The sequence below is a fragment of the Staurois parvus genome, unplaced genomic scaffold (genome assembly GCF_062004578.1).
Source record: "Staurois parvus isolate SC_StPar_1 unplaced genomic scaffold, SC_StPar_1.0 ptg001805l, whole genome shotgun sequence".
NCBI classification, from domain to species: domain Eukaryota; kingdom Metazoa; phylum Chordata; class Amphibia; order Anura; family Ranidae; genus Staurois; species Staurois parvus.
Window position 1 is genome coordinate 2,744,344 of NW_028319601.1, and position 27,402 is coordinate 2,771,745.

Genomic DNA, 27,402 nt, shown 5'->3' on the forward strand with positions numbered 1-27,402 from the left:
TCTGAACTGAAAGGTTGCTACTGCTTCCCTTGTTGGACTACTACTTTTTTTTTTTTTTTCTTCAAATTGATCCAAGTCTTTACCACAAATGGAGCTAGGTTCTTGCTTTTCCAACCTTGTGTTTTTACACAGGTCCCAGGTTTCTTTATAAACGCACCCATATTATTAAAAGAAATAGTCTTTAAGTTCATTGAAGAACAAACGTCTCACTTTCAGGTTTTACTGCCACCTACAGGAGGAGCGAGCCCAGGCTGTGTGCGGCGGTGGTTGCGTCTGTCAAACACTGGCTCAGTCTTCCTTCCTGTCTCCCCTCCTCTTTTTCTCTGTGACCTCGCTGTGCTGTTGCCACCACCTCTCTCCTTCAACCAACCAGCACTGCATAAGAGAGGAGGAGAGCAGACAAACACCAGGTCGGAGGATGCAGGAAGGCAGGCGGTGGTGGCGGACAGTGTGAGAGGTTCCAAGTGCATTTTGAATTACAAAGTTTTATTAAAGACATTGTCATAGAAGGTACAGTTGTGACCAAAATTATTCAACCCCCACTGAAATTGAGTGTTTTGGCCAGTTTGACATTGCTTTTGATCATTCAGTCATCTTGCTTACATTTACATTAAAGAGGCACTTGTAGGTCAGACAAATATAACATAACAGTTATAATGAAATAACCACAAATGTCTTTTCTGTGCTCACAGCATTATCAGTTTTATTCAACCCCCAAGTGACATTCAATCTTAGTACTTAGTACAGCATCCTTTTACAGTTATAACAGCTTTTAAACGTGAAGCATAGCTTGACACAAGTGTCTTGCAGCGATCTACGGGTATCTTCGCCCATTCTTCATGGGCAAAGGCCTCCAGTTCAGTCACATTCTTAGGCTTGCGCACTGCAACTGCTTTCTTTAAGTCCCACCAGAGGTTCTCAATCGGATTTAAGTCTGGTGACTGCGATGGCCACTCCAAAATGTTCCAGCCTTTCCTCTGCAACCATGCTCTAGTGGACTTGGAGGTATGCTTGGGATCATTGTCCTGTTGAAAGGTCCAACGTCTCCCAAGCCTCAGGTGTGTGACGGACTGCATCACGTTTCCATCCAATATCTCCTGGTACTGAAGAGAATTCATGGTACCTTGCACACGCTGAAGCTTCCCTGTACCTGCAGAAGCAAAACAGCCCCAAAGCATGATTGACCCTCCACCATGCTTCACAGTAGGCAAGGTGTTCTTTTCATCATAGGCCTTGTTCTTCCTCCTCCAAACATAGCGTTGATCCATGGGCCCAAACAGTTCTAATTTTGTTTCATCAGTCCACAGAACACTATCCCACAACTTTTGTGGTTTGTCCACATGGCTTTTGGCATACTGCAGTCGACTCTTCTTATTCTTTGGAGACAGCAAGGGGGTACGCCTGGGAGTTCTGGCACGGAGGCCTTCATTACGCAGTGTGCGTCTTATTGTCTGGGCTGAAACTTCTGTACCCACATCTGACAAATCTTTTCTCAGTTCCTCAGCAGTCACACGGGGACTTCTCTCCACTCTACGCTTCAGGTAGCGCACAGCAGTCGAAGTCAGCATCTTCTTTCTGCCACGACCAGGTAGCGTTTCAACAGTGCCCTTTGCCTTGAATTTGCGAATGATGCTTCCTAAGGTGTCTCTTGGTATGTTTAACATCTTTGCAATCTTCTTATAGCCATTGCCCTTCCTGTGAAGAGAAATCACCTCTTCTCTTGTCTTCCTGGACCATTCTCTTGCCTTCACCATGTTTGTAACCACACCAGTAAATGTCTAGAAGGAGCTGAGTATCACAGTCATTTTAAAGCTGCCTAATTGGTGCTTATTATGCTTGATTGCTGCTCGGTGACATCCACAGGTGTTTTCAATACCTGATGGAAAGCACCTGTATGAACCTCTGTTCTTCAGAGTGGTAGTCTTTAAGGGGTTGAATAATTGTGGCAATGAAGAAACCACATAAGAACCATTTACTACTGTATTACATAAACAATTGATGTCATTTTAGTTGCATTTGGGTAGTTACAACGTCCTTGTAGGATTTGATTCTGAATACAATTCCAAATGTACACTATAGTCCCTAAACCCCTTTACAGCATTGGGGGTTGAATAATTTTGGTCACAACTGTATGCAAGGCAGTATCCTGCCATTGATGAGCGCTCTCCTGATCTCTGTATGACACAGAAAAGTAGAGCTCTCCTCAATGGCTGGACACTGCCCCGTGTACTTGTTATTGTGATGTTGGGGGAGTTTAATAAAACTTTATTCAGAGTTTGTAAGTGCACATTAAATTTGACTGTCCACCACCCACCGCCTTCCTGCAGTCTCCGACCTGGTGGTTGACTGTCTGCTCTGTTTCTCTCACACTGCTGGTTGGTTGAAGGGGGCGGTGGTGATGACAATGGCACAGCGAGGTCACACCCAGAGGGAAGAGGAGAGAAGACATAGGAGGTGAGGAAGCCTAGGTGGCAGTAAAACCTGACAGTGATAGACTTTTGTTCCTCAGTGGCCTTCAAGAAAAGGACTTTACACCTGGATATGGAGGACATATTGTGAGCTACCTACAGAGGAGATCCTACCATAGGTCTGCAGGAAGACACATGGTGAATATGGAGGCTGTGATTCCAGGATTTGTGTTCACATACTTTTTTTGACTCTCTTGCTCATAAGAGATGTCAAAACCATCTGATGAATTTGGTGTAAAATCCATTTGGCTCATCTTTCCTGGGGGAGAAACACTTTTGGAGCACCTCTTTATTTCTGTCTTTTGAAGCACTTTTTTTGAACTGTTGCTGTGCATGGATACTAATTTGTGGACTTTTCTTTATATGTATTGTTGCTATTTCAGTTTATATTATATTCTTTGCTTTTCACGATTATCACAATTTTGTTGTATTCAGGGAGGTCGTGCTGTTACCCATAGGGATTTGGGGATAAACATTGGTCCAAGCTTGACCAATGTAACTGTGTATAAAATATCCATATCTGCAGTTCCTAGGTGAAGTCTAAAACGTGACACAGGCTAAAAAAAATGTAGGCAACTGAGCCTAGCGGTGTGAACAGCAGAGCAGAATAGGGTTCTTAAAGGTTTTAGCATTGTCACAAGTAGAGAAGTGCATGAAAATGTGACAGGTTAACTTTAACACCGTATGGAAGAAAAGTATTAGAAACAACTGGTTGTACATTTTATAAATAAGGATCTAACTGGAAGTTGTTTAAGTCTGAAATAATGTTGGCTGGTTGTTGGTGTGCGTTCCAAACATTGTGCAGCTGCTTCTCACATCCTCTGGGGATGAAATGACTTGTAAAGTGAACCCTGTCTTCCTGTGTTTAAGTTCACGGTCACAGGCTACAAGTTTGGAATAGACAAATGGTATTCCTATTAAGTTAGTCTATTTATTTCATATTTTTTTTTAGCTTTGTAGTTAATGGCAAGTACACAGCGTCTTCTGACCTATTATTATTTTTTAAATGTATGGTGATTAATAAAGCCCTTTAGCTATGAAATGCTAACTGTGTAGTTCTTTGCTGTACCAATCTAGTGTCCATCGCTATTTTGGCGAAATGAGTTCATTCTAAATCTTCTAGGTCTTGGAGACCAGCTATAAATGAAATTAATGTTTTCGACTCGTTTGCAACACATGGGACTTGGTATTGCTGAGGAGACACTTAACAACAAGGGGATGGTATCATGTTACTAAGTGATTTTAGCTATCCTCTGTGGAATAGTCTAGTCTAAAGTTAATGTATAGTCTTTTCAATGTGTTGTGTGCCCATTTTTTTTATTTATTCTTTTTATACTGTATGTATAAAAGATTTTAAATGGAAATTCCAGGCTATTACCCACCACCCTTCTAAATCCTATACTAACTACCTTGTAGAAGGAAGATGCTTATACTTGCCAATTCTCAGGGTCTTTCAGCTCCAGTCACATGATCGGGTTCCAGTGGCGGCTTCAGGGGAGAGGAAACATATCCGAGAACAGATGACCCATAGTAAGTCTGAGTGATTGTTCCCTCTGTTGTCACTGCTCTCTCTTCTCCCCGAAAGTTGGCCACTGGGGAAGATCACAAGACCCGACCGGAGCACCCTGAGAATAGGTTAGAATTGGCATCTTCCATCTACATGATAGTTAGAATAGGAGTTAGAAGGGGATGGTAGCAGATTTAAGCTTAGTAATAGCCTCGAATTCCACCAAATGATTTAGTCATAGATCAGTGTTAGTATATTAAAAATCTGTTTCTATGCATGGTTTGCAATTGTGAATGAGTGTATTTATAGGTGTAGGCAGCCATATTGGCTCATTATATATGCATGCTCTGATTCTGCTTTGCCGTGCTGCACAATGGTTGTGCTTTAGGGTCATAATATGAACCGTAGAGGAATTCCTTGTGCTTTCCAGTTTGATTCATATGCAATTCAGTACAGTGCAATCTGAGCCAATTTTATATTGAATGGGCTCAAATCACACTGCATCACACCAAAAGTAGTGAATGCGCTACTTTTGGAGAATCGCTGAAACCAGATCGCATGGTACATTTATACCATGTGATCCAGTGCAGGTAAACGCATTGCTTTAGTGACCTGTGTTTTGGGGTTTCGGTACCCTAACATTGACACATGCTGTAGATCGCAACTGCAGTGCGTTTTGAATGCGGTGCAGGAAACTTGCATGGTTCACAGGTTTCCCGCACTGTGTTCTATTGTGAACCTAGCCTTACTGTTCCTTCTCGAAAGGTTAATTCATTGGTTGGTTAATTCATTGGTCAACTCTAGAAGGGAGAAAGAGTAATGCGATTTTGAGTGGTTGCTCCATCTAATTATTAATGTTGAAATCTGTTTCATACAATAATAATATGGAAATACAAGCTAGTCAAATATTTTAGGCTGGGTCTACATTATTTCTCTGCGGTAATACATATTAGGCACATAGGTGTGCTGTGGCGCATTTCATTCTTAAAGGATAACTTCACCACCTTAACAAAAAATAATAAATGCACATATTTATTTAGTTTTTGGGTTTTTTTTGCAGGTAAAAGAATGTGCATTTATTGTATTTTTTGTTTATGGAGCATCTAAAGCATTGCACCTGCTATCAGCAGATCACTGGTTCCATGTAGGTCTCCCCCTGAATTGCAAAAAATAATAAATGCACATATTTAGTTTTTTAAGGGGTTTTTAGCAGGTAAATGTGCATTTATTGTATTTTTTGTTTATGGTCCTCTAAAGCATTGCACCTGCGACCAGCAGATTGCTGGTGCCATGCAGGTCTTCCCCTGACCTGTCAGTATATCTGCTTGCTTGTACATCCCGTACGAGCAAGCAGATACTACTGGCAGGAAGGCTCAATGAACTACCACGGTGCTGTGGAGCGCCATGGTAGTTAATTGAAAGCTACAAGCCAACAGCCGCAAAGGTTGCCGGGACGAGTACTGTTCCCATTCACAGAATGCTGTGAAATTAATGATGTGGCTGGGCAGGCGGAGCCCCTCACAGCCACATTTTTATAATTAAATTGTGACAGCGAGGGGGGGAGAATATCCCCTGCTAGCTGTCACAGCGGGCATTGGTGGTGTGGGGGCCAGTCAGATCGTTGCATGTTACACCCTGAATATAGGTGTGACATGTTACAAAAGGTGAACTTATCCTTTTAATGGTACCCCAACAAACGTCACCAGTTTTGGTGCTTGTACTATTTGTAAGGATGGTGCTCTGCCATAATGGAACTCATGTTAACACTTGATATAATATGTGTTTTCACACCACAAAAGTGTGAATCTAGCCTTAAAGGATAAGTTCACCTTTTGGAACATGTTGCATGTTCCTCCTGTTTTTAGGGTGGAACATGTAACATGTTTCCAATGCTGCAACTGCCAACCGCTGCCCCTCTCTTCCTATGACAGAGGTACAGGGAGAAGTTCCCCGTACTAGCTGTCACTTCTCAAAAACAGCACGGCCACTCGGTGCTCTGCTCACAGTTCTTTGTAAATGAATGGACTACAGGTCCCGACAGCCTTAGTGGCTATTGGCTTGTAGTCCTCGAACTAACATGGCGCTGTGATTGCTGTGGTAGTTCATTGATTCTTCCTGTTAGAAGTATCTTCTTGCTCGTATGTGATGTAAGAGCATGCAGATACATTGACAGTCTGCAGGAGACCTGCATGGCATCAACGATCTGCTGATCAATGGTTCAATGCTTTACAGTCACCTAACACAAAAGAATAATAAATGTACTTTTTTTTTCCTGCCAAAAATTTGCATTTATTTTTTGTACAGGTGAACTTATGATTATTATTATTATTATTATTAAGGGAAATGGTACAAGAAAAACTCTAAGGGCCCTTCCACACTAATGCGCTCATTGACTTACAATTGAAGGTGGCTGCAGCATGAAGAGTGACCTAGGATTTAAAGTGACTGTAAATGCTTTGAATGCAGTAAGGTAAATCACTTTAATGAGGAATAATTTTCATGTGCCTTTGTTACCCCTGGAAAAGCGCAGGAAAAAGTGCATCAGCCTACTTTTTTTTAATGTAACCTTTGGTGCTGAGACATTTCTGGTTTGTAGTAGAATGTGGAATGCCTATACTAGCAAGGGTTGATGAAAGATCTGGGCATTTACTCACTGTGATTTCTTTTAATGTTTTTTGTTTTTTTTTTTTGTTTGTTTTTTTTGTCTCTTCTAACATTTTCCTTGAGCGCTCAGACAGCTCCCTTTTCACCCTCATTCTCTTTCCTTGAAATGAGCAGTAGAGATGAGCGAATCGAACCAGGCGAACCGGAATTCGAGTCGAATTTCAGGAAATATTCGATTCGCGTCGAAACCGAAATTTTGCCTACTTCGGGTGCGCGAATCGAACATTTCCCGATCAGCCGGCAAAAGTGTCCCTGCAGTGAGCTCCGCTATTTCTGACAGTTCTCTGACAGAAGGAACACATGTTTAGCGGTTGAAACATTGTATCTATTAGTTTCCATTTAGGATACAGATGTTTCAACCGCTGTACATGTGAAGAAGCTGTGAGAGAACTGTCAGAAATAGAGGAACTCTGCACATACACTTTTTGCCGGCTTGGAATTATTCTTCTTTTCATCCTACTTCTTCTTCTTCTTCTTCTTCTTCTTCTTCTTCATCCTCATCCTCATCCTCTTCTTCTGAGGATGAGGATGAAGAAGAAGAAGAAGAAGTAGGATGAAAAGAAGAATAATTCCAAACCGGCAAAAAGTGTATGTGCAGAGTTCCTCTATTCTGCAGATACACTTAGAGGAGCTCTGCAGATACACTTAGAGGAGCTCTGCACATACACTTTTTGCCTGTTTGGAATTAATCTTATTTTCATCCTACTTCTTCTTCTTCTTCTTCTTCCTCATCCTCATCCTCAGAAGAAGAAGAAGAGGATGAAGAAGAAGAAGAAGAAGAAGTAGGATGAAAATAAGAATAATTGCAAGCCGGCAAAAAGTGTATGTGCAGAGTTCCTCTATTCTGCAGTTACACTTAGAGGAGCTCTGCAGATACACTTAGAGGAGCTCTGCACATACACTTTTTGCCGGCTTGGAATTAATCTTCTTTTCATCCTACTTCTTCTTCATCCTCATCCTCAGAAGAAGAAGAAGAGGATGAGGATGAAGAAGAAGAAGAAGAAGTAGGATGAAAATAAGAATAATTCCAAGCCGGCAAAAAGTGTATGTGCAGAGCTCCTCTAAGTGTATCTGCAGAATAGAGGAACTCTGCACATACACTTTTTGCCGGAAACCGCTGTATGGAGGGAATGTCCCAGAACTGTCAGAAATAGACTATTTCTGACAGTTCTGGGACATTCACTCCATACAGCGGTTTCAACCGCTGTATGGAGGGAATGTCATAGAACTGTCAGAAATAGACTATTAATGACAGTTCTGGGACTGTCCTTCCATACAGTGGTTGAAACATTGTATCTATTTGTTTCCATAAATGACATTCTGCAAATACACTTAGAGGAGCGCTGCAGATACACTTTTTGCCGGCTTGGAATTAATCTTATTTTCATCCTACTTCTTCTTCTTCATCCTCATCCTCATAAGAAGAAAAAGAAGAAGTAGGATGAAAATAAGAATAATTCCAAGCCGGCAAAAAGTGTATCTGCAGCGCTCCTCTAAGTGTATTTGCAGAATGTCATTTATGGAAAAAAATAGATACAATGTTTCAACCGCTGTATGGAGTGAATGTCCCAGAACTGTCAGAAATAGACAGAAACTGTCACAGAACTGTCCTTCTTCTCATCCTTCTCCTTCTTCTCATCCTTCTTCTCATCCTTCTTCTCATCCTTCTCCTTCTCCTTCTTCTCATCCTTCTCCTTCTTCTCATCCTTCTTCTCATCCTTCTCCTTCTCCTTCTCATCCTTCTTCTTCTCATCCTTCTCCTTCTCATCCTTCTCCTTCTCCTTCTTCTCATCCTTCTCCTTCTTCTCATCCTTCTCCTTCTTCTCATCCTTCTCCTTCTTCTCATCCTTCTCCTTCTTCTCATCCTTCTCCTTCTTCTCATCCTTCTCCTTCTTCTCATCCTTCTCCTTCTTCTCATCCTTCTCCTTCTTCTCATCCTTCTCCTTCTTCTCATCCTTCTCCTTCTTCTCATCCTTCTCCTCCTTCTCATCCTTCTCCTCCTTCTCATCCTTCTCATCCTTCTCCTTCTTCTCATCCTTCTCCTCATCCTTCTCCTTCTTCTCATCCTTCTCTTTCTCCTTCTTCTCATCCTTCTCCTTCTCCTTCTTCTCATCCTTCTCCTTCTCCATCTTCTCATCCTTCTCCTTCTCCATCTTCTCATCCTTCTCCTTCTCCTTCTTCTCATCCTTCTCCTTCTTCTCATCCTTCTCCTTCTCCTTCTTCTCATCCTTCTCCTTCTCCATCTTCTCATCCTTCTCCTTCTCCTTCTTCTCATCCTTCTCCTTCTTCTCATCCTTCTCCTTCTTCTCATCCTTCTCCTTCTTCTCATCCTTCTCCTTCTCCTTCTTCTCATCCTTCTCCTTCTCCTTCTTCTCATCCTTCTCCTTCTTCTCATCCTTCTCCTTCTCCTTCTTCTCATCCTTCTCCTTCTCCTTCTTCTCATCCTTCTCCTTCTCCTTCTTCTCATCCTTCTCCTTCTCCATCTTCTCATCCTTCTCCTTCTCCATCTTCTCATCCTTCTCCTTCTCCTTCTTCTCATCCTTCTTCTCATCCTTCTCCTTCTCCTCCTTCTCCTTCTCCTTCTTCTCATCCTTCTCCTTCTCCTTCTCCTTCTCATCCTTCTTCTTCTCATCCTTCTCCTTCTTCTCATCCTTCTCCTTCTCCTTCTTCTCATCCTTCTCCTTCTCCTTCTTCTCATCCTTCTCCTTCTCCTTCTTCTCATCCTTCTCCTTCTTCTCATCCTTCTCCTTCTTCTCATCCTTCTCCTTCTCCTTCTTCTCATCCTTCTCCTTCTTCTCATCCTTCTCCTTCTTCTCATCCTTCTCCTTCTTCTCCTTCTTCTCATCCTTCTCCTTCTCCTTCTTCTCATCCTTCTCCTTCTCCTTCTTCTCATCCTTCTCCTTCTCCTTCCTCATCTCCAAGGGCATTTAAATTAAAGGTACAGTGTTCTGCACTAATTTAAAGGCTCTCTGAAGCCTAGAAACCCTTTTAATAAGTTAACTTCGTAGCGAAGAAATTCGCATCGAATCGAATTTCACACTGGAATTCGCCGAATCAGCCGAATCAAATTTTTGAGAAATTCGCTCATCTCTAATGAGCAGCAAGCATTAATTGCTGTCATATGCACTACTGTATGTACAATACACATTCCATAGTCCCTAGTCCATCTCTGGAGTAAGCAAGAGAAAGGTGGCTATGTTCCTACATACAGTGAGAACATGGAGAATGAATGTAGACACCATCGTAGTTAGCATGGCAGAGAGTACCTGGACCAAAGTGTTTGCGCTTTATTGAAGTGGGTCATGTTGGTGTTTCCAGTAATAAAGGAGCACTATTTTTTTGCTGCAGCTCACTTTGAAAATGAACTATGTAATTCTTATTTTAACCAAAGTAGGTGTGACTACTTTATAGATCTCATTGCTTACGTTTTGACTTTTTAAAAACACAGCCTAACCTTAGTCTCTACAGTTGTTAACTTGCTCCAGGCTACTGTATAACATCTGACATTTACTTAAATAATGCATAAGCCATAGGAATGCCAGCACAAGGAAGGCAGAATTTGTTACTAGTGCTTAAAGGAGAAGTAAACCATCACAACAAAATTAAAGGTTAAGTTCACCTTTCATAACCTGTTACACCCATGTCTAGGGTTTAACATTGTTCCTATATAAGCAGCCTCCGCTCCTTCCCAAGCCCCCCACGGCCACGTCATTCAGAGTTGCATGAATTTGACAACTACAGCTACCATCAGCAGTTTCGGCTGACAGCTTGTATTTCTGAATGAACGACCAAGGTGCTGGTTCTTGCTCGTATGTGATGTAAGAGCATGCAGATACATTGACAGTCTGCAGGAGACCTGCATGGCATCAACGATCTGCTGATCAATGGTTCAATGCTTTACAGTCACCTAACACAAAAGAATAATAAATGTACTTTTTTTTTCCTGCCAAAAATTTGCATTTATTTTTTGTACAGGTGAACTTATGATTATTATTATTATTATTATTAAGGGAAATGGTACAAGAAAAACTCTAAGGGCCCTTCCACACTAATGCGCTCATTGACTTACAATTGAAGGTGGCTGCAGCATGAAGAGTGACCTAGGATTTAAAGTGACTGTAAATGCTTTGAATGCAGTAAGGTAAATCACTTTAATGAGGAATAATTTTCATGTGCCTTTGTTACCCCTGGAAAAGCGCAGGAAAAAGTGCATCAGCCTACTTTTTTTTAATGTAACCTTTGGTGCTGAGACATTTCTGGTTTGTAGTAGAATGTGGAATGCCTATACTAGCAAGGGTTGATGAAAGATCTGGGCATTTACTCACTGTGATTTCTTTTAATGTTTTTTGTTTTTTTTTTTTGTTTGTTTTTTTTGTCTCTTCTAACATTTTCCTTGAGCGCTCAGACAGCTCCCTTTTCACCCTCATTCTCTTTCCTTGAAATGAGCAGTAGAGATGAGCGAATCGAACCAGGCGAACCGGAATTCGAGTCGAATTTCAGGAAATATTCGATTCGCGTCGAAACCGAAATTTTGCCTACTTCGGGTGCGCGAATCGAACATTTCCCGATCAGCCGGCAAAAGTGTCCCTGCAGTGAGCTCCGCTATTTCTGACAGTTCTCTGACAGAAGGAACACATGTTTAGCGGTTGAAACATTGTATCTATTAGTTTCCATTTAGGATACAGATGTTTCAACCGCTGTACATGTGAAGAAGCTGTGAGAGAACTGTCAGAAATAGAGGAACTCTGCACATACACTTTTTGCCGGCTTGGAATTATTCTTCTTTTCATCCTACTTCTTCTTCTTCTTCTTCTTCTTCTTCTTCTTCATCCTCATCCTCATCCTCTTCTTCTGAGGATGAGGATGAAGAAGAAGAAGAAGAAGTAGGATGAAAAGAAGAATAATTCCAAACCGGCAAAAAGTGTATGTGCAGAGTTCCTCTATTCTGCAGATACACTTAGAGGAGCTCTGCAGATACACTTAGAGGAGCTCTGCACATACACTTTTTGCCTGTTTGGAATTAATCTTATTTTCATCCTACTTCTTCTTCTTCTTCTTCTTCCTCATCCTCATCCTCAGAAGAAGAAGAAGAGGATGAAGAAGAAGAAGAAGAAGAAGTAGGATGAAAATAAGAATAATTGCAAGCCGGCAAAAAGTGTATGTGCAGAGTTCCTCTATTCTGCAGTTACACTTAGAGGAGCTCTGCAGATACACTTAGAGGAGCTCTGCACATACACTTTTTGCCGGCTTGGAATTAATCTTCTTTTCATCCTACTTCTTCTTCATCCTCATCCTCAGAAGAAGAAGAAGAGGATGAGGATGAAGAAGAAGAAGAAGAAGTAGGATGAAAATAAGAATAATTCCAAGCCGGCAAAAAGTGTATGTGCAGAGCTCCTCTAAGTGTATCTGCAGAATAGAGGAACTCTGCACATACACTTTTTGCCGGAAACCGCTGTATGGAGGGAATGTCCCAGAACTGTCAGAAATAGACTATTTCTGACAGTTCTGGGACATTCACTCCATACAGCGGTTTCAACCGCTGTATGGAGGGAATGTCATAGAACTGTCAGAAATAGACTATTAATGACAGTTCTGGGACTGTCCTTCCATACAGTGGTTGAAACATTGTATCTATTTGTTTCCATAAATGACATTCTGCAAATACACTTAGAGGAGCGCTGCAGATACACTTTTTGCCGGCTTGGAATTAATCTTATTTTCATCCTACTTCTTCTTCTTCATCCTCATCCTCATAAGAAGAAAAAGAAGAAGTAGGATGAAAATAAGAATAATTCCAAGCCGGCAAAAAGTGTATCTGCAGCGCTCCTCTAAGTGTATTTGCAGAATGTCATTTATGGAAAAAAATAGATACAATGTTTCAACCGCTGTATGGAGTGAATGTCCCAGAACTGTCAGAAATAGACAGAAACTGTCACAGAACTGTCCTTCTTCTCATCCTTCTCCTTCTTCTCATCCTTCTTCTCATCCTTCTTCTCATCCTTCTCCTTCTCCTTCTTCTCATCCTTCTCCTTCTTCTCATCCTTCTTCTCATCCTTCTCCTTCTCCTTCTCATCCTTCTTCTTCTCATCCTTCTCCTTCTCATCCTTCTCCTTCTCCTTCTTCTCATCCTTCTCCTTCTTCTCATCCTTCTCCTTCTTCTCATCCTTCTCCTTCTTCTCATCCTTCTCCTTCTTCTCATCCTTCTCCTTCTTCTCATCCTTCTCCTTCTTCTCATCCTTCTCCTTCTTCTCATCCTTCTCCTTCTTCTCATCCTTCTCCTTCTTCTCATCCTTCTCCTTCTTCTCATCCTTCTCCTCCTTCTCATCCTTCTCATCCTTCTCCTTCTTCTCATCCTTCTCCTCATCCTTCTCCTTCTTCTCATCCTTCTCTTTCTCCTTCTTCTCATCCTTCTCCTTCTCCTTCTTCTCATCCTTCTCCTTCTCCATCTTCTCATCCTTCTCCTTCTCCATCTTCTCATCCTTCTCCTTCTCCTTCTTCTCATCCTTCTCCTTCTTCTCATCCTTCTCCTTCTCCTTCTTCTCATCCTTCTCCTTCTCCATCTTCTCATCCTTCTCCTTCTCCTTCTTCTCATCCTTCTCCTTCTTCTCATCCTTCTCCTTCTTCTCATCCTTCTCCTTCTTCTCATCCTTCTCCTTCTCCTTCTTCTCATCCTTCTCCTTCTCCTTCTTCTCATCCTTCTCCTTCTTCTCATCCTTCTCCTTCTCCTTCTTCTCATCCTTCTCCTTCTCCTTCTTCTCATCCTTCTCCTTCTCCTTCTTCTCATCCTTCTCCTTCTCCATCTTCTCATCCTTCTCCTTCTCCATCTTCTCATCCTTCTCCTTCTCCTTCTTCTCATCCTTCTTCTCATCCTTCTCCTTCTCCTCCTTCTCCTTCTCCTTCTTCTCATCCTTCTCCTTCTCCTTCTCCTTCTCATCCTTCTTCTTCTCATCCTTCTCCTTCTTCTCATCCTTCTCCTTCTCCTTCTTCTCATCCTTCTCCTTCTCCTTCTTCTCATCCTTCTCCTTCTCCTTCTTCTCATCCTTCTCCTTCTTCTCATCCTTCTCCTTCTTCTCATCCTTCTCCTTCTCCTTCTTCTCATCCTTCTCCTTCTTCTCATCCTTCTCCTTCTTCTCATCCTTCTCCTTCTTCTCATCCTTCTCCTTCTTCTCATCCTTCTCCTTCTCCTTCTTCTCATCCTTCTCCTTCTCCTTCCTCATCTCCAAGGGCATTTAAATTAAAGGTACAGTGTTCTGCACTAATTTAAAGGCTCTCTGAAGCCTAGAAACCCTTTTAATAAGTTAACTTCGTAGCGAAGAAATTCGCATCGAATCGAATTTCACACTGGAATTCGCCGAATCAGCCGAATCAAATTTTTGAGAAATTCGCTCATCTCTAATGAGCAGCAAGCATTAATTGCTGTCATATGCACTACTGTATGTACAATACACATTCCATAGTCCCTAGTCCATCTCTGGAGTAAGCAAGAGAAAGGTGGCTATGTTCCTACATACAGTGAGAACATGGAGAATGAATGTAGACACCATCGTAGTTAGCATGGCAGAGAGTACCTGGACCAAAGTGTTTGCGCTTTATTGAAGTGGGTCATGTTGGTGTTTCCAGTAATAAAGGAGCACTATTTTTTTGCTGCAGCTCACTTTGAAAATGAACTATGTAATTCTTATTTTAACCAAAGTAGGTGTGACTACTTTATAGATCTCATTGCTTACGTTTTGACTTTTTAAAAACACAGCCTAACCTTAGTCTCTACAGTTGTTAACTTGCTCCAGGCTACTGTATAACATCTGACATTTACTTAAATAATGCATAAGCCATAGGAATGCCAGCACAAGGAAGGCAGAATTTGTTACTAGTGCTTAAAGGAGAAGTAAACCATCACAACAAAATTAAAGGTTAAGTTCACCTTTCATAACCTGTTACACCCATGTCTAGGGTTTAACATTGTTCCTATATAAGCAGCCTCCGCTCCTTCCCAAGCCCCCCACGGCCACGTCATTCAGAGTTGCATGAATTTGACAACTACAGCTACCATCAGCAGTTTCGGCTGACAGCTTGTATTTCTGAATGAACGACCAAGGTGCTGGTGAGCGCTGTAGTAGTTCATTGGTTTTTTCCATCATTCAGTAACTGCGCGTCCATACTCAGTATAGTCAGACAGTGACACTGACAGTCTGCAGCTCCTAAAACAAAAAAATAAATGCACATTTTTTAACAAAAAAAATATATATTTTTTTTTACCTACAAGATGTGCATTTATTTATTTTTTAAACTTATGAACTTATCCTTTAAAAATGCTGGGGCCCCAGGAACTTGGCATAATGTGCTAGCATGCACATCATATTCTCATATTATGGAAGACTATTTGTTTATTACAGGGACTTGTATAGCGCCGTCAATTTACGCAGCGCATTACATATATATTGTACATTCACATCGGTCCCTAACCCTCAAGGGGCATACAATCTAAGGTTCCTAACTTACATTCATTCATACATACACATACTAGGGCCAATTTAGACAGGAGCCAATTAACCTACCAGCATGTCTTTGGAATGTGGGAGGAAACAGGATCACCCAGAGGAAACCCACGCAGGCACAGGGAGAACATGCAAACTCCGGGCAGGAGGTGCCGTGGTTGGGATTTGAACCGACGACCCTAGTACTGCCAGGCGGAAGTGCTAACCATTTAGCCACTGTGACTAAGGCCCATTTCACATGTGCGGTCCAATCAGGTGCACCTGTCTGTTTTCAGGCGGACCCTATCGGAACCTCCATTCTCCTCTGTGGGCAGCTGGATGTAAACGAGCTTGTGTCTGTTTACACCCGGCTACCTCTGATCCGGCAAAAACAAATGGAGTTCCATTCCCCTCTGTCTGTCCAGGTCAGGTCAGAGAGCAGTTGGTTGTAAACAGACAGCTGGTTTGTATATATCTGACTGCACATCGAGCAGAGCAGGTGGTGTCCGTGTCCGCCTCCGCTCTGCATAAGTGGAGCAGATATGGTCCTGTCATCTGGCTGCTCAGCTCAACGGGATCAGCGAACAGATCCCTGCTGGTCAAATCTGAATCCGACCCGGTAAGTCTGGATCCGACTTACCTTGCAAGCACTCCTCTCCAATGCTGCACTATCACTCAGTGCATTAATCTTCTCTCATTCTTCAGATTTGAAGTCTATGGTTTCCTGATTGGCTGTGATACCATAATTCCCACTCATGCGCACAAGAATTAATACACCTTGGCGCAGAAGCATGTTAAGTTTGCGTACACCAAATTCTGCACACAGCTCACTGTACAAATGCAGAAAGGCAGGAAAAATGTGTTCTTGATCCTTTTGAATGCTGATGCCTTCATAAATCTTTAATAGTTGTGTGATGAGTCCTTGGGTACTGATGTAAATTGTTGATGCTTAAACTCTTCATGGATACATATATAATACTTGTGTTCCTTTTTTTTCTTTTTTTTAATCTGGTAAGTAAACAGATTTTCTTAAGAAATCCATTGTTTTGCTTCAAACACATTGCTATATAAATAGTTTTTACTCATTTAATCAATTACAAAGTGAATGTTGCACTCCTTTTGCATGGATGTTCCGATCAGGTCCGCCTGCCGTTTTTCAGGCTGACCCAATCGGAACATCTATTCTCCTCTATGGAGTGGCGGGTGTAAACAGATATGTCTGTTTACACCCACCAACATCCTATCCGTTCCACCAAAAAGAAACTGATGGGGATCCCTTCCGTCCATCGGATGTGATGGCAGTCTGATGGAAACAGACAGGCGACTGCCATCCCATCCAACCACCCATAGAGGACAGCGGGCTGTGTCTGTTTTCGCTCTGAAGCAGCAGTGGAGTGGAAAAGGAACCTGTCATCCGCTTGCTCAGCGGGGATATCCCTCGCTGAGCAAGCGGATCCGCTGACTGGTCTGCGCCATGTGAAAGGGGCCTTGGTGAAAATTGCTAGCTCATGATTTGGTATTTAAAGGCCACGCCTGGGATTGTTTTTTTTTTGTTTTTGTTTTTTTTCCTTCTTCCTTACCACTCTCTTGATGAAATCTCCATCTAAAGGATTTTTTTTTTTTTTTTCCTCGGCAGTCCCCCCACCCAAACTGGCAGCAAAAAAGGCCATGGGGGGGGGGGTAGTACTTAGTTTAATATGTTTGGGTTCACACTGTAAGGGGGAATATGCTTAGTATCGTGCGTTAGAAGGGAGAGGAGTAGGAGGAATGGTAAAATATTTTTAGCCCAGGGTGGGACTTTAAATTGAGCACAGTGTCACCTTATTCACTAACATTCACTTGGCAAAGGGAATAACTTATTCTTCAGTGAATAAAACCAATTACTTTCTACAAGCTGCTGATGTAGAATTTGGATTATGTTCCACTTCTCACCTATCATTCTCTGTTTGTAGTGTTGTTTTTGTGTTTTTTAGCTTTTTTTAACACTCACCTAAACTTTTTTTTTTTCTCTTTTCTTTTCTCTGCTTCAGGAACTGTTCTGTAGGACACCATGGGAAAACTTCATCATGGACTTGCCAAGTGGTGGTGAAATGGTACCTTGGCAGCACTGTGCGGTGATGTGATCCGTTGTTTTGGCCCCTGAGGATACTCGGCTGGATATTATTGAGGCCCCATTGTTTTTGTGGGTTTGTTGATTGGGAATCCCCTAGCATCTGCTGGGATCCCTAGGCCTGGCTCTTATGGTATAGGAACATGGACCATAGCAACAGGGAGAAGGATGACAGGCCACGAGCAGCCAAAGCTTTGCCAGTGCGGACCGTCCATAGCACCCGGCCATCCAGCTCGACCACCTCCTCAGGGGTCCTTATGGTGGGACCCAATTTCAGGGTGGGAAAAAAGATTGGCTGTGGAAACTTTGGGGAGCTACGGTTAGGTAAGATTAATTCAAAGATGGTTTTGTTTGTTTTTTGTATTTTAATTTCACTTTTATTCAGCCTGATCTGATTAACAGATAATTTGGGTTTTGAAAGGCTACCAATGTCATTCACAAAATACATTAGTACACACCTAGGGCATTCTTCCAGAAACTTAGAAGCCAGCAACAATAGAACTTTGCACTGGCATATTATGTTCTCTCCCCACCCATCACGGCAGCTGTACATGTATATCTGTTCACACACAGTCTAATCTCGGCCACAGTGACATTTATTATTTCAACACAAACAAAGGCCTGGTTTGTGGGCAAAAACAATAAATATATACACATTCACTGGCCACTTTATTAGGTACACCTGTTCATTTGCTTGGTAACACAAATTGCTAATCAGCCAATCACATGGCAGCAACTTAATGAATATGGGTCTGGTGAAGATGATTTGCTGAAGTTCAAACCGAGCATCAGAATGAGGCAGAAAGGGGATTTAAGTGATTTTGAATGTGGCATGTTTGTTGGTGCCAGACGGGCTGGTCTAAGTATTTCAAAACTGCTTATCTACTGGGATTTTCATGCACAAGCATTTTTGGTTCTATAGACTTCAATGGGAATGCTGTAGAAAAGCAACTTTTTGCGTTTAAAGTCCCTGACTCTTTCCAAAAAATGCACCAGGTGAAAACGCAGAGATGTGAATCTGTCTCATAGGAAATCGCCTTAAATGCACTGTATTGCGTTTTCTGCAAAACTTGGCGGAAAACCGTTAGGCGTGAACCTAGGGTTACAGAGAATGGTCAGAAAAAGAGAAAATATCCAATGAGCAGCAGTTGTGTGCACAAAAATGCCTTGTTGAGGTCAGAGGAGAATGGGCAAATTGGTTGCTGCGACATTCACATGGTAGGGTCAGAATTTGGCGTAAATAACATGAAAGCATGGATCTAAATATACTCTTGAGGACAGTTTTTTTTTTTTTTTATTGTTGCCAAAAAAATGGTAGGCTTCTTACATCATCCTTAGTGCAGTGTAGTGCCTAACAGGTTAATTTCCCAAGATCGATATTGCCATCTTAGATGTTGACAGCTGTCAAATATTTACCGTATTTTTCGCTCCATAAGACGCACCTGACCATAAGACGCACCTAGGTTTTGGAGGCGAAAAACAAGGAAAAAAAAAATATTCTGAACCAATGGACTGCAGACATAGTACAGGGGATGACCAGAGACTGCGGACACAGTACAGGAGATGACCAGAGACTGCGGACACAGTGCAGGAGATGACCAGAGACTGCGGACACAGTGCAGGAGATGACCAGAGACTGCGGACACAGTGCAGGAGATGACCAGAGACTGCGGACACAGTGCAGGAGATGACCAGAGACTGCGGACACAGTGCAGGAGATGACCAGAGACTGCGGACACAGTGCAGGAGATGACCAGAGACTGCGGACACAGTGCAGGAGATGACCAGGGACTGCGGACACAGTGCAGGAGATGACCAGGGACTGCGGACACAGTGCAGGAGATGACCAGAGACTGCGGACACAGTGCAGGAGATGACCAGAGACTGCGGACACAGTGCAGGAGATGACCAGAGACTGCGGACACAGTGCAGGGGATGACCAGAGACTGCGGACACAGTGCAGGAGATGACCAGAGACTGCGGACACAGTGCAGGAGATGACCAGAGACTGCGGACACAGTGCAGGAGATGACCAGGGACTGCGGACACAGTGCAGGAGATGACCAGAGACTGCGGACACAGTGCAGGAGATGACCAGAGACTGCGGACACAGTGCAGGGGATGACCAGAGACTGCGGACACAGTGCAGGGGATGACCAGAGACTGCGGACACAGTGCAGGGGATGACCAGAGACTGCGGACACAGTGCAGGGGATGACCAGAGACTGCGGACACAGTGCAGGGGATGACCAGAGACTGCGGACACAGTGCAGGGGATGACCAGAGACTGCGGACACAGTGCAGGGGATGACCAGAGACTGCTGACCTTTGGGGAGGGAGGGGGAGCGGGTACCTGAATTTGACAGGTACCCGCTCCCACTTCCGTGGAGTTGCCTTCCCTCTTCTTCACGGGCCGGCTTCTGTGACAGCCGGGTGCCCACTGCGCATGCGCGAGAAGCGCTGCGCTTTGTGAATGGCCCGGTGCCTTCTGGGACCTGTCATGTGTCACAGAAGACACCGCACCATTCACAAAGCGCAGCACATGCGCAGTGGGCACCCGGCTGTCACAGAAGCCAGCGCGGAAAGACTGTGCAGCGCTGGAGCGAGGAACAGGTAAGGCCCTGCAGGAGAGAACAGCTGAGCGGCCGGCCCGGTATTCTGACATGGTGGCGGCAGAAATACCGGACCGGCCGCTTTATATTCGCTCCATAAGACGCTCTGACATTTTCCCCCCTTTTTTGGGGGGAAAAAAGTGCGTCTTATGGAGCGAAAAATACGGTATTTGAAGTCTTAAGTAACAAGCCCAGATTTCACCACATTATCCTTGCCGTCAGTCGCTGTTATTGTAGAGCAGGATTTCGGCTTGATCACCTATTATGCAGTAGAGAAGTTTGCTCTTCACAAACTGGCTGATTATCAGCAGATTTGGTCTACAGCTACTTTGCTAGCTATTATATCCACACATTTATCAATATTCAGGGGCGGCGTTAAATGTACACGCCAATCAAAATTGGTTAGGGGAGGGAGTCTATTCTGAGTGCTGTAAACCAGCCACCCAGTTTGCTTTTATAGGAAAGCCAGTCACCTGCTGCAGCCATGATACTGGTATATCACCCCTTGCAGCCCAGGAAATTTATATACGTATATTGGACAGCATGCAGTTAAAGTGGTTGTAAAGGCTTGAGGATTTTTACCTTCGTGCATTCTATGCACGAAGGTAAAAAAACCTATGTGCAGCAGTGCCCCCAGCCCCCTCATTACTTACCTGAGCCCCATCGATGTGCACAACAGCCTCAGTGGTCCCGGGTCTCTGGCTCCTCATTGGCTGAGACAGCAAGCAGGAGCCCTTGGCTCCCACTGCTGTCAATCACAGCCAATGAGGAGAGAGAGTGGACAGGGCTAAGCTGCAGCTCTGTGTGAATGGACACATGGAGCAGCGGCTTGGGAACAGCCTGCTTGGGTGCCCCCATAGCAAGCTGCTTGCTATGGGGGCACCCGGCAGGAGGATCCAAGAGTGCCAGCGAGGGACTCGAGAAGAGGAGGATCCAGGCTGCTTTGTACGAAACCACTGCAAACAGCAGGTAAGTATAACATGTTTGGTATTTTACAAAAAAACAGAAATGTGAACCTTTAGAATCGCTTTAAAGGTAGGATCCAATCAAAATTGAAAATGAAACCCAAAGATACTGACAGTGACCACCTACCTACTCATTAAAGAAAACACTCCAAACAAAATGCTAATTTTTTAAACTTGACCTGCTCCCTTGTGACAGTGCTTTGGTCTAGCAGCCAGTTGTTAAGCCTGAGCATTGTCACATGACCAAGGGAATTGCATGACTGCTTCCCCACAGATTTCAGTGACATTTATGATGGAGAGGAATGTAAGAAAGAGGGTGACAAGATGCAGTATCACTTTTGTGTCTCTTATAACATATTACCATTTTTAGAGTGTATTTGCATTTCTTCCACATTTACTGATGTTTGCAGTTGACATTCATTGGTATTTAGAAGGATGGCTGGTGAATGTTGGCAGATGAAGTCATCGAGTCAGTCTTCAGCACCGTCATAATTCACTGTACTGATCAGTGTGTCTTGTATAGTATATCATTTAGGATAAACAGAGGTGTTCCAAAGCAATGTACACAAAAGTGAAAAAGTACTTGCCCCCTTCCTGAATTTGTATTTTTTGCATATTTGTCACACTATCACAAATTAATCAGATCATCAAACAGATTTTAGTATTGCACAAAGATACCCTGAGTAAATACAAAATGCAGTTTTTAAATGATGCATTTCATTAAGGGAATGCTTTGCAAACCTGCCTGGCCCTATGTGAAAAAGTAATTAACGCCCCGCCCCCCCCTTTTTTTTTTTCTTTCTTTCTTTTTTTCTTTCTTTTTTCTTTCTTTTTTCTACATCATGAATGAACTGTGATTAACCACATTTTTTGGAAAGCTGGGTTAATTTTCACTTGCCACACCCAGGCCTGATTACTTCCACACCTGTTAAATCAAGAAATCACTTACATAGAAGCTGTCTGACAAAGTGAGGCATGCTAAAAGATCTCAAAAAACAACACATCTTGCCGCGACCTAAAGAAATTCAAGAACAGATGAGAAACTAAGTCATTGACATGTATCTGTTTGGAAAAGGTTACAAAGCCGTTTCTAAGGCTTTGAGGCTCCAGCGAACCACTGCTAGAGCCATTATCCACAAATAGAGGCAACTTGGAACAGTGGTGAACCTTTCCAATAGTGTCCGACCTACCAAAATTGTTCCAGGAGCACAACGACACATCTAGGAGGTTATAAAAGAACCCAGAACAACTTTGAAAGAACTGCAGGCCGCCCTTGCCTCAGTTAAGGTCGGTGTTCATGATTCAACAATAAGAAAGAGACTGGGCAAAAATGGAAACCATGGGAGAGTTCCACAGCCACTGCTGACTGTGACGATCGCGGCGTCAGGCCCCAGCCCTTCTCACCAAACTCTTGACTGAAGGACTAGCCAATCTAAAACCGTGCTGTCACGTGCGTAACAATGCCACGCCCAGCTGCACTCTGCACAAAGATTTCCCAGCTAATGGACCACAATCTGTACTAGCAGCCTGGGAGCGATTGTTACTGGGTCAGGTTAATTATGCAATTAGCCCTTCACACTGCCACCACCTCCTTTTTGTACAGAGAAAGAGGAAACTCGGCAATATTAGCAATAACACTATGATGGTTGGATAATCGTCTGTATACCACTGTCACCGCAAGCAGGTTATACAGAGGGTTAAACACACACACAGTAGCGCTCTTCAGCGGCAGGAATTCGTAATTTGCATTAAAGAGCTTTAGAAACAGTTCAACACTTTCAGAAAGTAAGATTTATTACTAAAAGGGCAAAAGGATGCAATAAAAATATTTACAGAAAAAGATGTAGCCAATATATCTATATAAATATACAGAGAGCAATAGCACAGCAAAGAGATAACAGACGTTTAGGTAGATAAAGTACTTGCCAAAAAGCCTTGGGTTAAGCAGCTTCATGTTTCAGGAGCCAAAAGGATTTCTGATCTCCTACTGTCAGTTTCGATGTTAAAGAGAGAATCTTCAACTCTTACACCAGCTCAACTCAGCCTAGCTTAGCTTTTTCTACCAACTCCACAGGGTGTCTCCCTGCAATAGAGAACCAATCACCTCATTTGGGGAGGGGGGTGTGTAGACAGGGACCTCAGGCTATGACCAAAACCTGCACAAATTATATTATGATTCATAACTTACCCTGGAGACATACAACACTCTAACCACGAGTAAATTAATACGCAGCCACATCTGCGGACCGGTTAGATATGAAACATGACATATCTACTTGACTGGTTCAGGAGATATAATTTTCTGCTCTCCTGTGTATGTCAGATAGGGGTCGTAATTTATCAGGAAATTTGTCTTAACATCAGCCGTCCGAATATGTGCTCCACGTTTGTGTAATTACGTCCTATTTGAAGATATCACTTATATGAAAAAGTGAGTTTTTAAAAGTCTGTTTTTACGACCCCCCGGAATGTCCTTTGAACTCAGTGAAGGACTTGGTTTATGGCTTTACAAGCCTAGATTGCAAAGTTAACCGACAGCTAGGCCCCAGTGGGATTTATAGCCCAGACGCCCTCCCATTGAGTGTGCTGCCTGTGATCTGCATCAAACATACCACATGTCACTCAACAGAGAGGGAGGGGGGATAAGGAAAGCTGATTTTAGGAGTGAGAGATGGTACAAAATGGAAGATTCTTAACAAGATGACCGTGTCCATCTCGGTGTGCATGATTGCTACACTGACCAAAAAAGAACTCTCCCATTTACCAAAAAAAAATTCTTGGTTATCCCCAAGACTTTTGGGCAAATATTCTGTGGACTGATGAGACAAAAGATTAACTTTTTGGAAGGTGTGCTTCCCATTACATCTGGCGTAAAACTAACACAGTATTTCATAAAAAGAACCTTCTACGAGCAGTCAAATGTGGTGATGGTAGTGTGATGGTCTGGGGCTGCTTTGCAGCTTCAGGACCTGGATGACTGGTCATAATTGATGGAGCCATGAATTCTGTTCTCTACTAGAAAATCCTGAAGGAGAATGGGTTATACAGCAGGACAACAATCCAAAACACACCAGCACGTTCACCTCTGAATGGTTAAACAAAAAAGAATTAAGGTTTTGGAGTCGGCCAGATTTTAAGTCCAGACTTGATTCCGATTAACCACTTTACAACCGTTCTATAGCTGAGTGGCGGCTACAGCGCGGATGTCCAGTTCTGGGAGGGCGTCCTATAACGTCCTCCCAGAACACGCCTCCCGCACGCCCCGGCGCTGTCAGCGATCACTGTGTCCTATGGACACAGCTGATCACATGACAAGGTAAAAGGCCAATCACAGCGGCCTTTTAGCACGTAATCAGCTGTGTCCAATGATACAGCAGATCACAAAGTAAATGCAGTTGCCGGTAATAGGAAGCACTTTCCTCACGCTGTCACTGCATGAGGAAAGTACTACCGGTAACGGGCAAATGTGACAGCAGATCTGCACTGATGATCAGTGCTGCTCAGCAGTGGCCGTCAGTGCCAATCATTGCTTCATATCAGTGCAGCAGCATCAGTTCCTCCTCATCATTGCTCACCAGTGCAGCTTATCAGTGCCGCCTATCTATGCCACCTCATCAGTGCAGCCTCATCAATGCACATCAGTGAAGGAGAAAAATTACCTGTTTGCGAAATTGTATATTAGAAACAAAGGAACTTTTTTTTTTTCTTCCCACTTTTTTCTTCCCACTTTTTTTTCCCCACTTTTTTTTTGTTTATAGTGCAAAAAATAAAAACCCCAGTGGCAATTAAATAACGCCAAAAGAAAGCTCCGTTTTTGTGTGAAAAAAATTTATTAAACTTTCTAATGGGTATAATGTTGCATGAATGTAATTTTGTCATTCAAAGTGCAACAGCACTGAAAGCTGAAAATTGGCCTGGACACGGGGGAAGGTGCCCGGTAGGCAAGTGGTTAACCCCTTCTCGCCGACATAACACAAATGTGCGGCCTCACAGAACTGGGCTTTTTCCGTGGGGCCCCATATTTGCATGCCTGTCTTTGTGCTGGGAGTACGCCGAACAGTGCACTCCCAGCACTATGACCGGGATGTCACTGAGAGCCACAAGTCCCGTTCTAATGATTGCTGTGATAGCATCTGATTTGGCTATCACAGTGATCAGTCACTGTGAAGCCCGCCCCCCTTGGTTTTTTTCTCTCTGAATGGAGGAGAGCGATACATTGTATCTCTCTATCTCCTTGCAGAGAGGAAAAAACAACTTTGTATTAAAAAAAAAAAAAAAAAAAAAAAATTAGTAAATACCTAGAATACCTTCTAGTTCAGTGCAAGGGTTAGTGTTTGGGTCAAGTTCAGGGTTAAAGGTTAGGATTTCTTTTTCTTTTTAATTGGTATTAGTGTCCAGTTAATGTCAGTTTGTTAGGTAAAAAAACAAAATGCGCACTATTGTTTCTGGGCTGTAGTACAGGTACAAATAACATACACATATATATGGTATCGCTGTGATAGTCAAGAGCTGGAAAATTTATTGTTCTATGGTGGTAGTGTATGGTAGTAACAAGAAACACACAGCTAAATTAAAAAAAGATTTTTTTTTTTTTTACTATTTTGGGCCAGTTTTCCTTTTGATAATAAGAAAAAATCAGGCGATATCCATTACCATTTACCACCAAATGAAAGACCAATTTGTCCTAAAAAAACAAGGTATAATTCACCTGGATGTACAAAGTAGTTGTGATGATATGTATGGTTTTACTAACGCATGTCAAAGTTGTAAAATTTTACTTAGGCTTTAAGATTTGTTTTACCCTTAGGCATGAAGGGGTTAAGATGCTGTGGCATGACCTTAAACAAGGCTATTCATGCTCCAAAACCCTCCAGTGTGGCTGAATTAAAACAATTCTGCAAAGAAGAGTGGGCCAAAAATTCCTCCACAGCAATGTGAAGGACTCATTGCCAGTTATCACAAATGCTTGATTAGTTGTTGCTGCCAAGGGTTATTCGGTTTAGGAGGCAGTTACTTTTTCACATAGGACCAGGCAGGTTTGCACAGTTGTTTAATTTTTTTATGGAAAAAAAAAAAAAAAAAAAATTTTAAAAACTGCATTTTCTATTTACTCAGGTTATCTTTGTGAGATATTAAAATTTGTTTGATGATCTGATTCACTTAAGTGTGACAAATATGTAAACAAAATCATGAACGGAGCAAATACTTTATTCAGAGCACTGTAAAGCGCAAAACAACAAGCTTGGGGTCTTTAACTACTAGCCCTCCAGAAGTTTTACCCCCTTCATGACCAGGCAATTTATTGCGTTACGGCGCTGCATTATTTTAACTGACAATTGTGTGGTCAAGCAACGCTGCACCCAAATGAAATTTGTATTTTTTCCCCCCCCCACAAATAGGGCTTTCTTTTGGTGATATTTTATCGTGTGTGTGTGTGTGTGTGTGTGTGTGTGTGTGTGTGTGTGAGATTTTGGTTTTTTTTTTGCGCTATAAAACAAAGACAATTTTTTCCTTTTTGCTATTAAACGTTCAGTAAATTCTGTTACATGTCTTTGCTAAAAAAAAAATCCCAATACGTGTAAATTAATTGGTTTACGTGAAAGTTATAGCGGTTACAAATGGCAGTGTATATATGCTGAGATTGTTTATGTTTACTAGCAATGACGGTGATCAGCGACTTATAGCAGGACTGCGGCAGACGCTCTGATACTGGGGGGAACTGACACCAATACAGTGATCAGTGCTAATAAAAAGCACTGACACTGTACTAATGGCATTGGGCAGGAAGGGGTTAACGTGGGGCGATCAAAGGGTTAACTGTGTGCTGTTTTACAGTAAGGGGTGTGTGTGTGTTTCACTGTAAGCACACTGCTTTGCATGGCTCTATGTAAAGCTATGCATAGCAGTATGCAGGAGCTGACAAGGGAGAAAACAGTTTTTTGTTTACTTACAGTTCTCTCCCTCCATCAGTTATGCTCCTCGATCACAAGACAGCCAAGTCCATAAATAGCAGTGCGGGTAGGTACCCGGAAATGCAAAATCACAAATATATATGATTTAGCCGCCCTGTAACAATATATCTGCTATAGGGCGGCGGGAAAGCGGTTAATAGCATTCAAAGGTGTTCGGAGGGAGTTATTATTATTATACAGTGTTTTGCTCCAAAAGGTTTGCTCAGCGCTGTACATTAAAGTGGGGGGACAGTACATGAGACAATACAGTAACAATACAATACACGAGGGGTTCAAAGGCCCTGCTCTTTCGGGCTTACAATCTAGGAGGGAGGGGGTAGAGGTACAGGAGGAAGTGGCTGTGGGGGATGGAGTGGTAGGAGGAGTGGAGGGGAATGGCTGTTAGGTGAGGGTGGGATAGGCTTCCCTGAAGAGATGGGTTTTCAGGGTGCGTCTGAAGGTGAGGAGGTTAGGTGACAGTCTAATGGATTGGGGTAGGGAGTTCCAGAGGATGGGTGAAGTCCTGGAGAAGTCCTGTAGTCGGGCGTGGGAGGAGGAGACCAGGGAGCTAGAGAGTAGGAGGAGTAGGAGGTCTTGTGAGGAGCGAAGAGTACGGGTAGGGCGGTATATGGGTATCGGGTCAGTGAGGTA

The 27,402-nt window shown here is 42.8% G+C and overlaps 1 protein-coding gene across 6 annotated transcripts in view; it reads left to right on the forward strand.

The window, feature by feature from the left end:
* Positions 1-27,402, forward strand: part of CSNK1G1 (casein kinase 1 gamma 1) — a 141,066-nt gene that overhangs the window by 42,817 nt on the left and 70,847 nt on the right. For all 6 annotated transcript variants that reach the window (XM_089663955.1, XM_089663957.1, XM_089663958.1 and 3 more), the window contains exon 2: positions 17,144-17,547. In XM_089663955.1, the coding sequence (XP_089520081.1) occupies positions 17,367-17,547 (181 nt within the window). In that variant the 5' untranslated portion in view covers positions 17,144-17,366. The remainder of the gene's footprint in view (positions 1-17,143; positions 17,548-27,402) is intronic.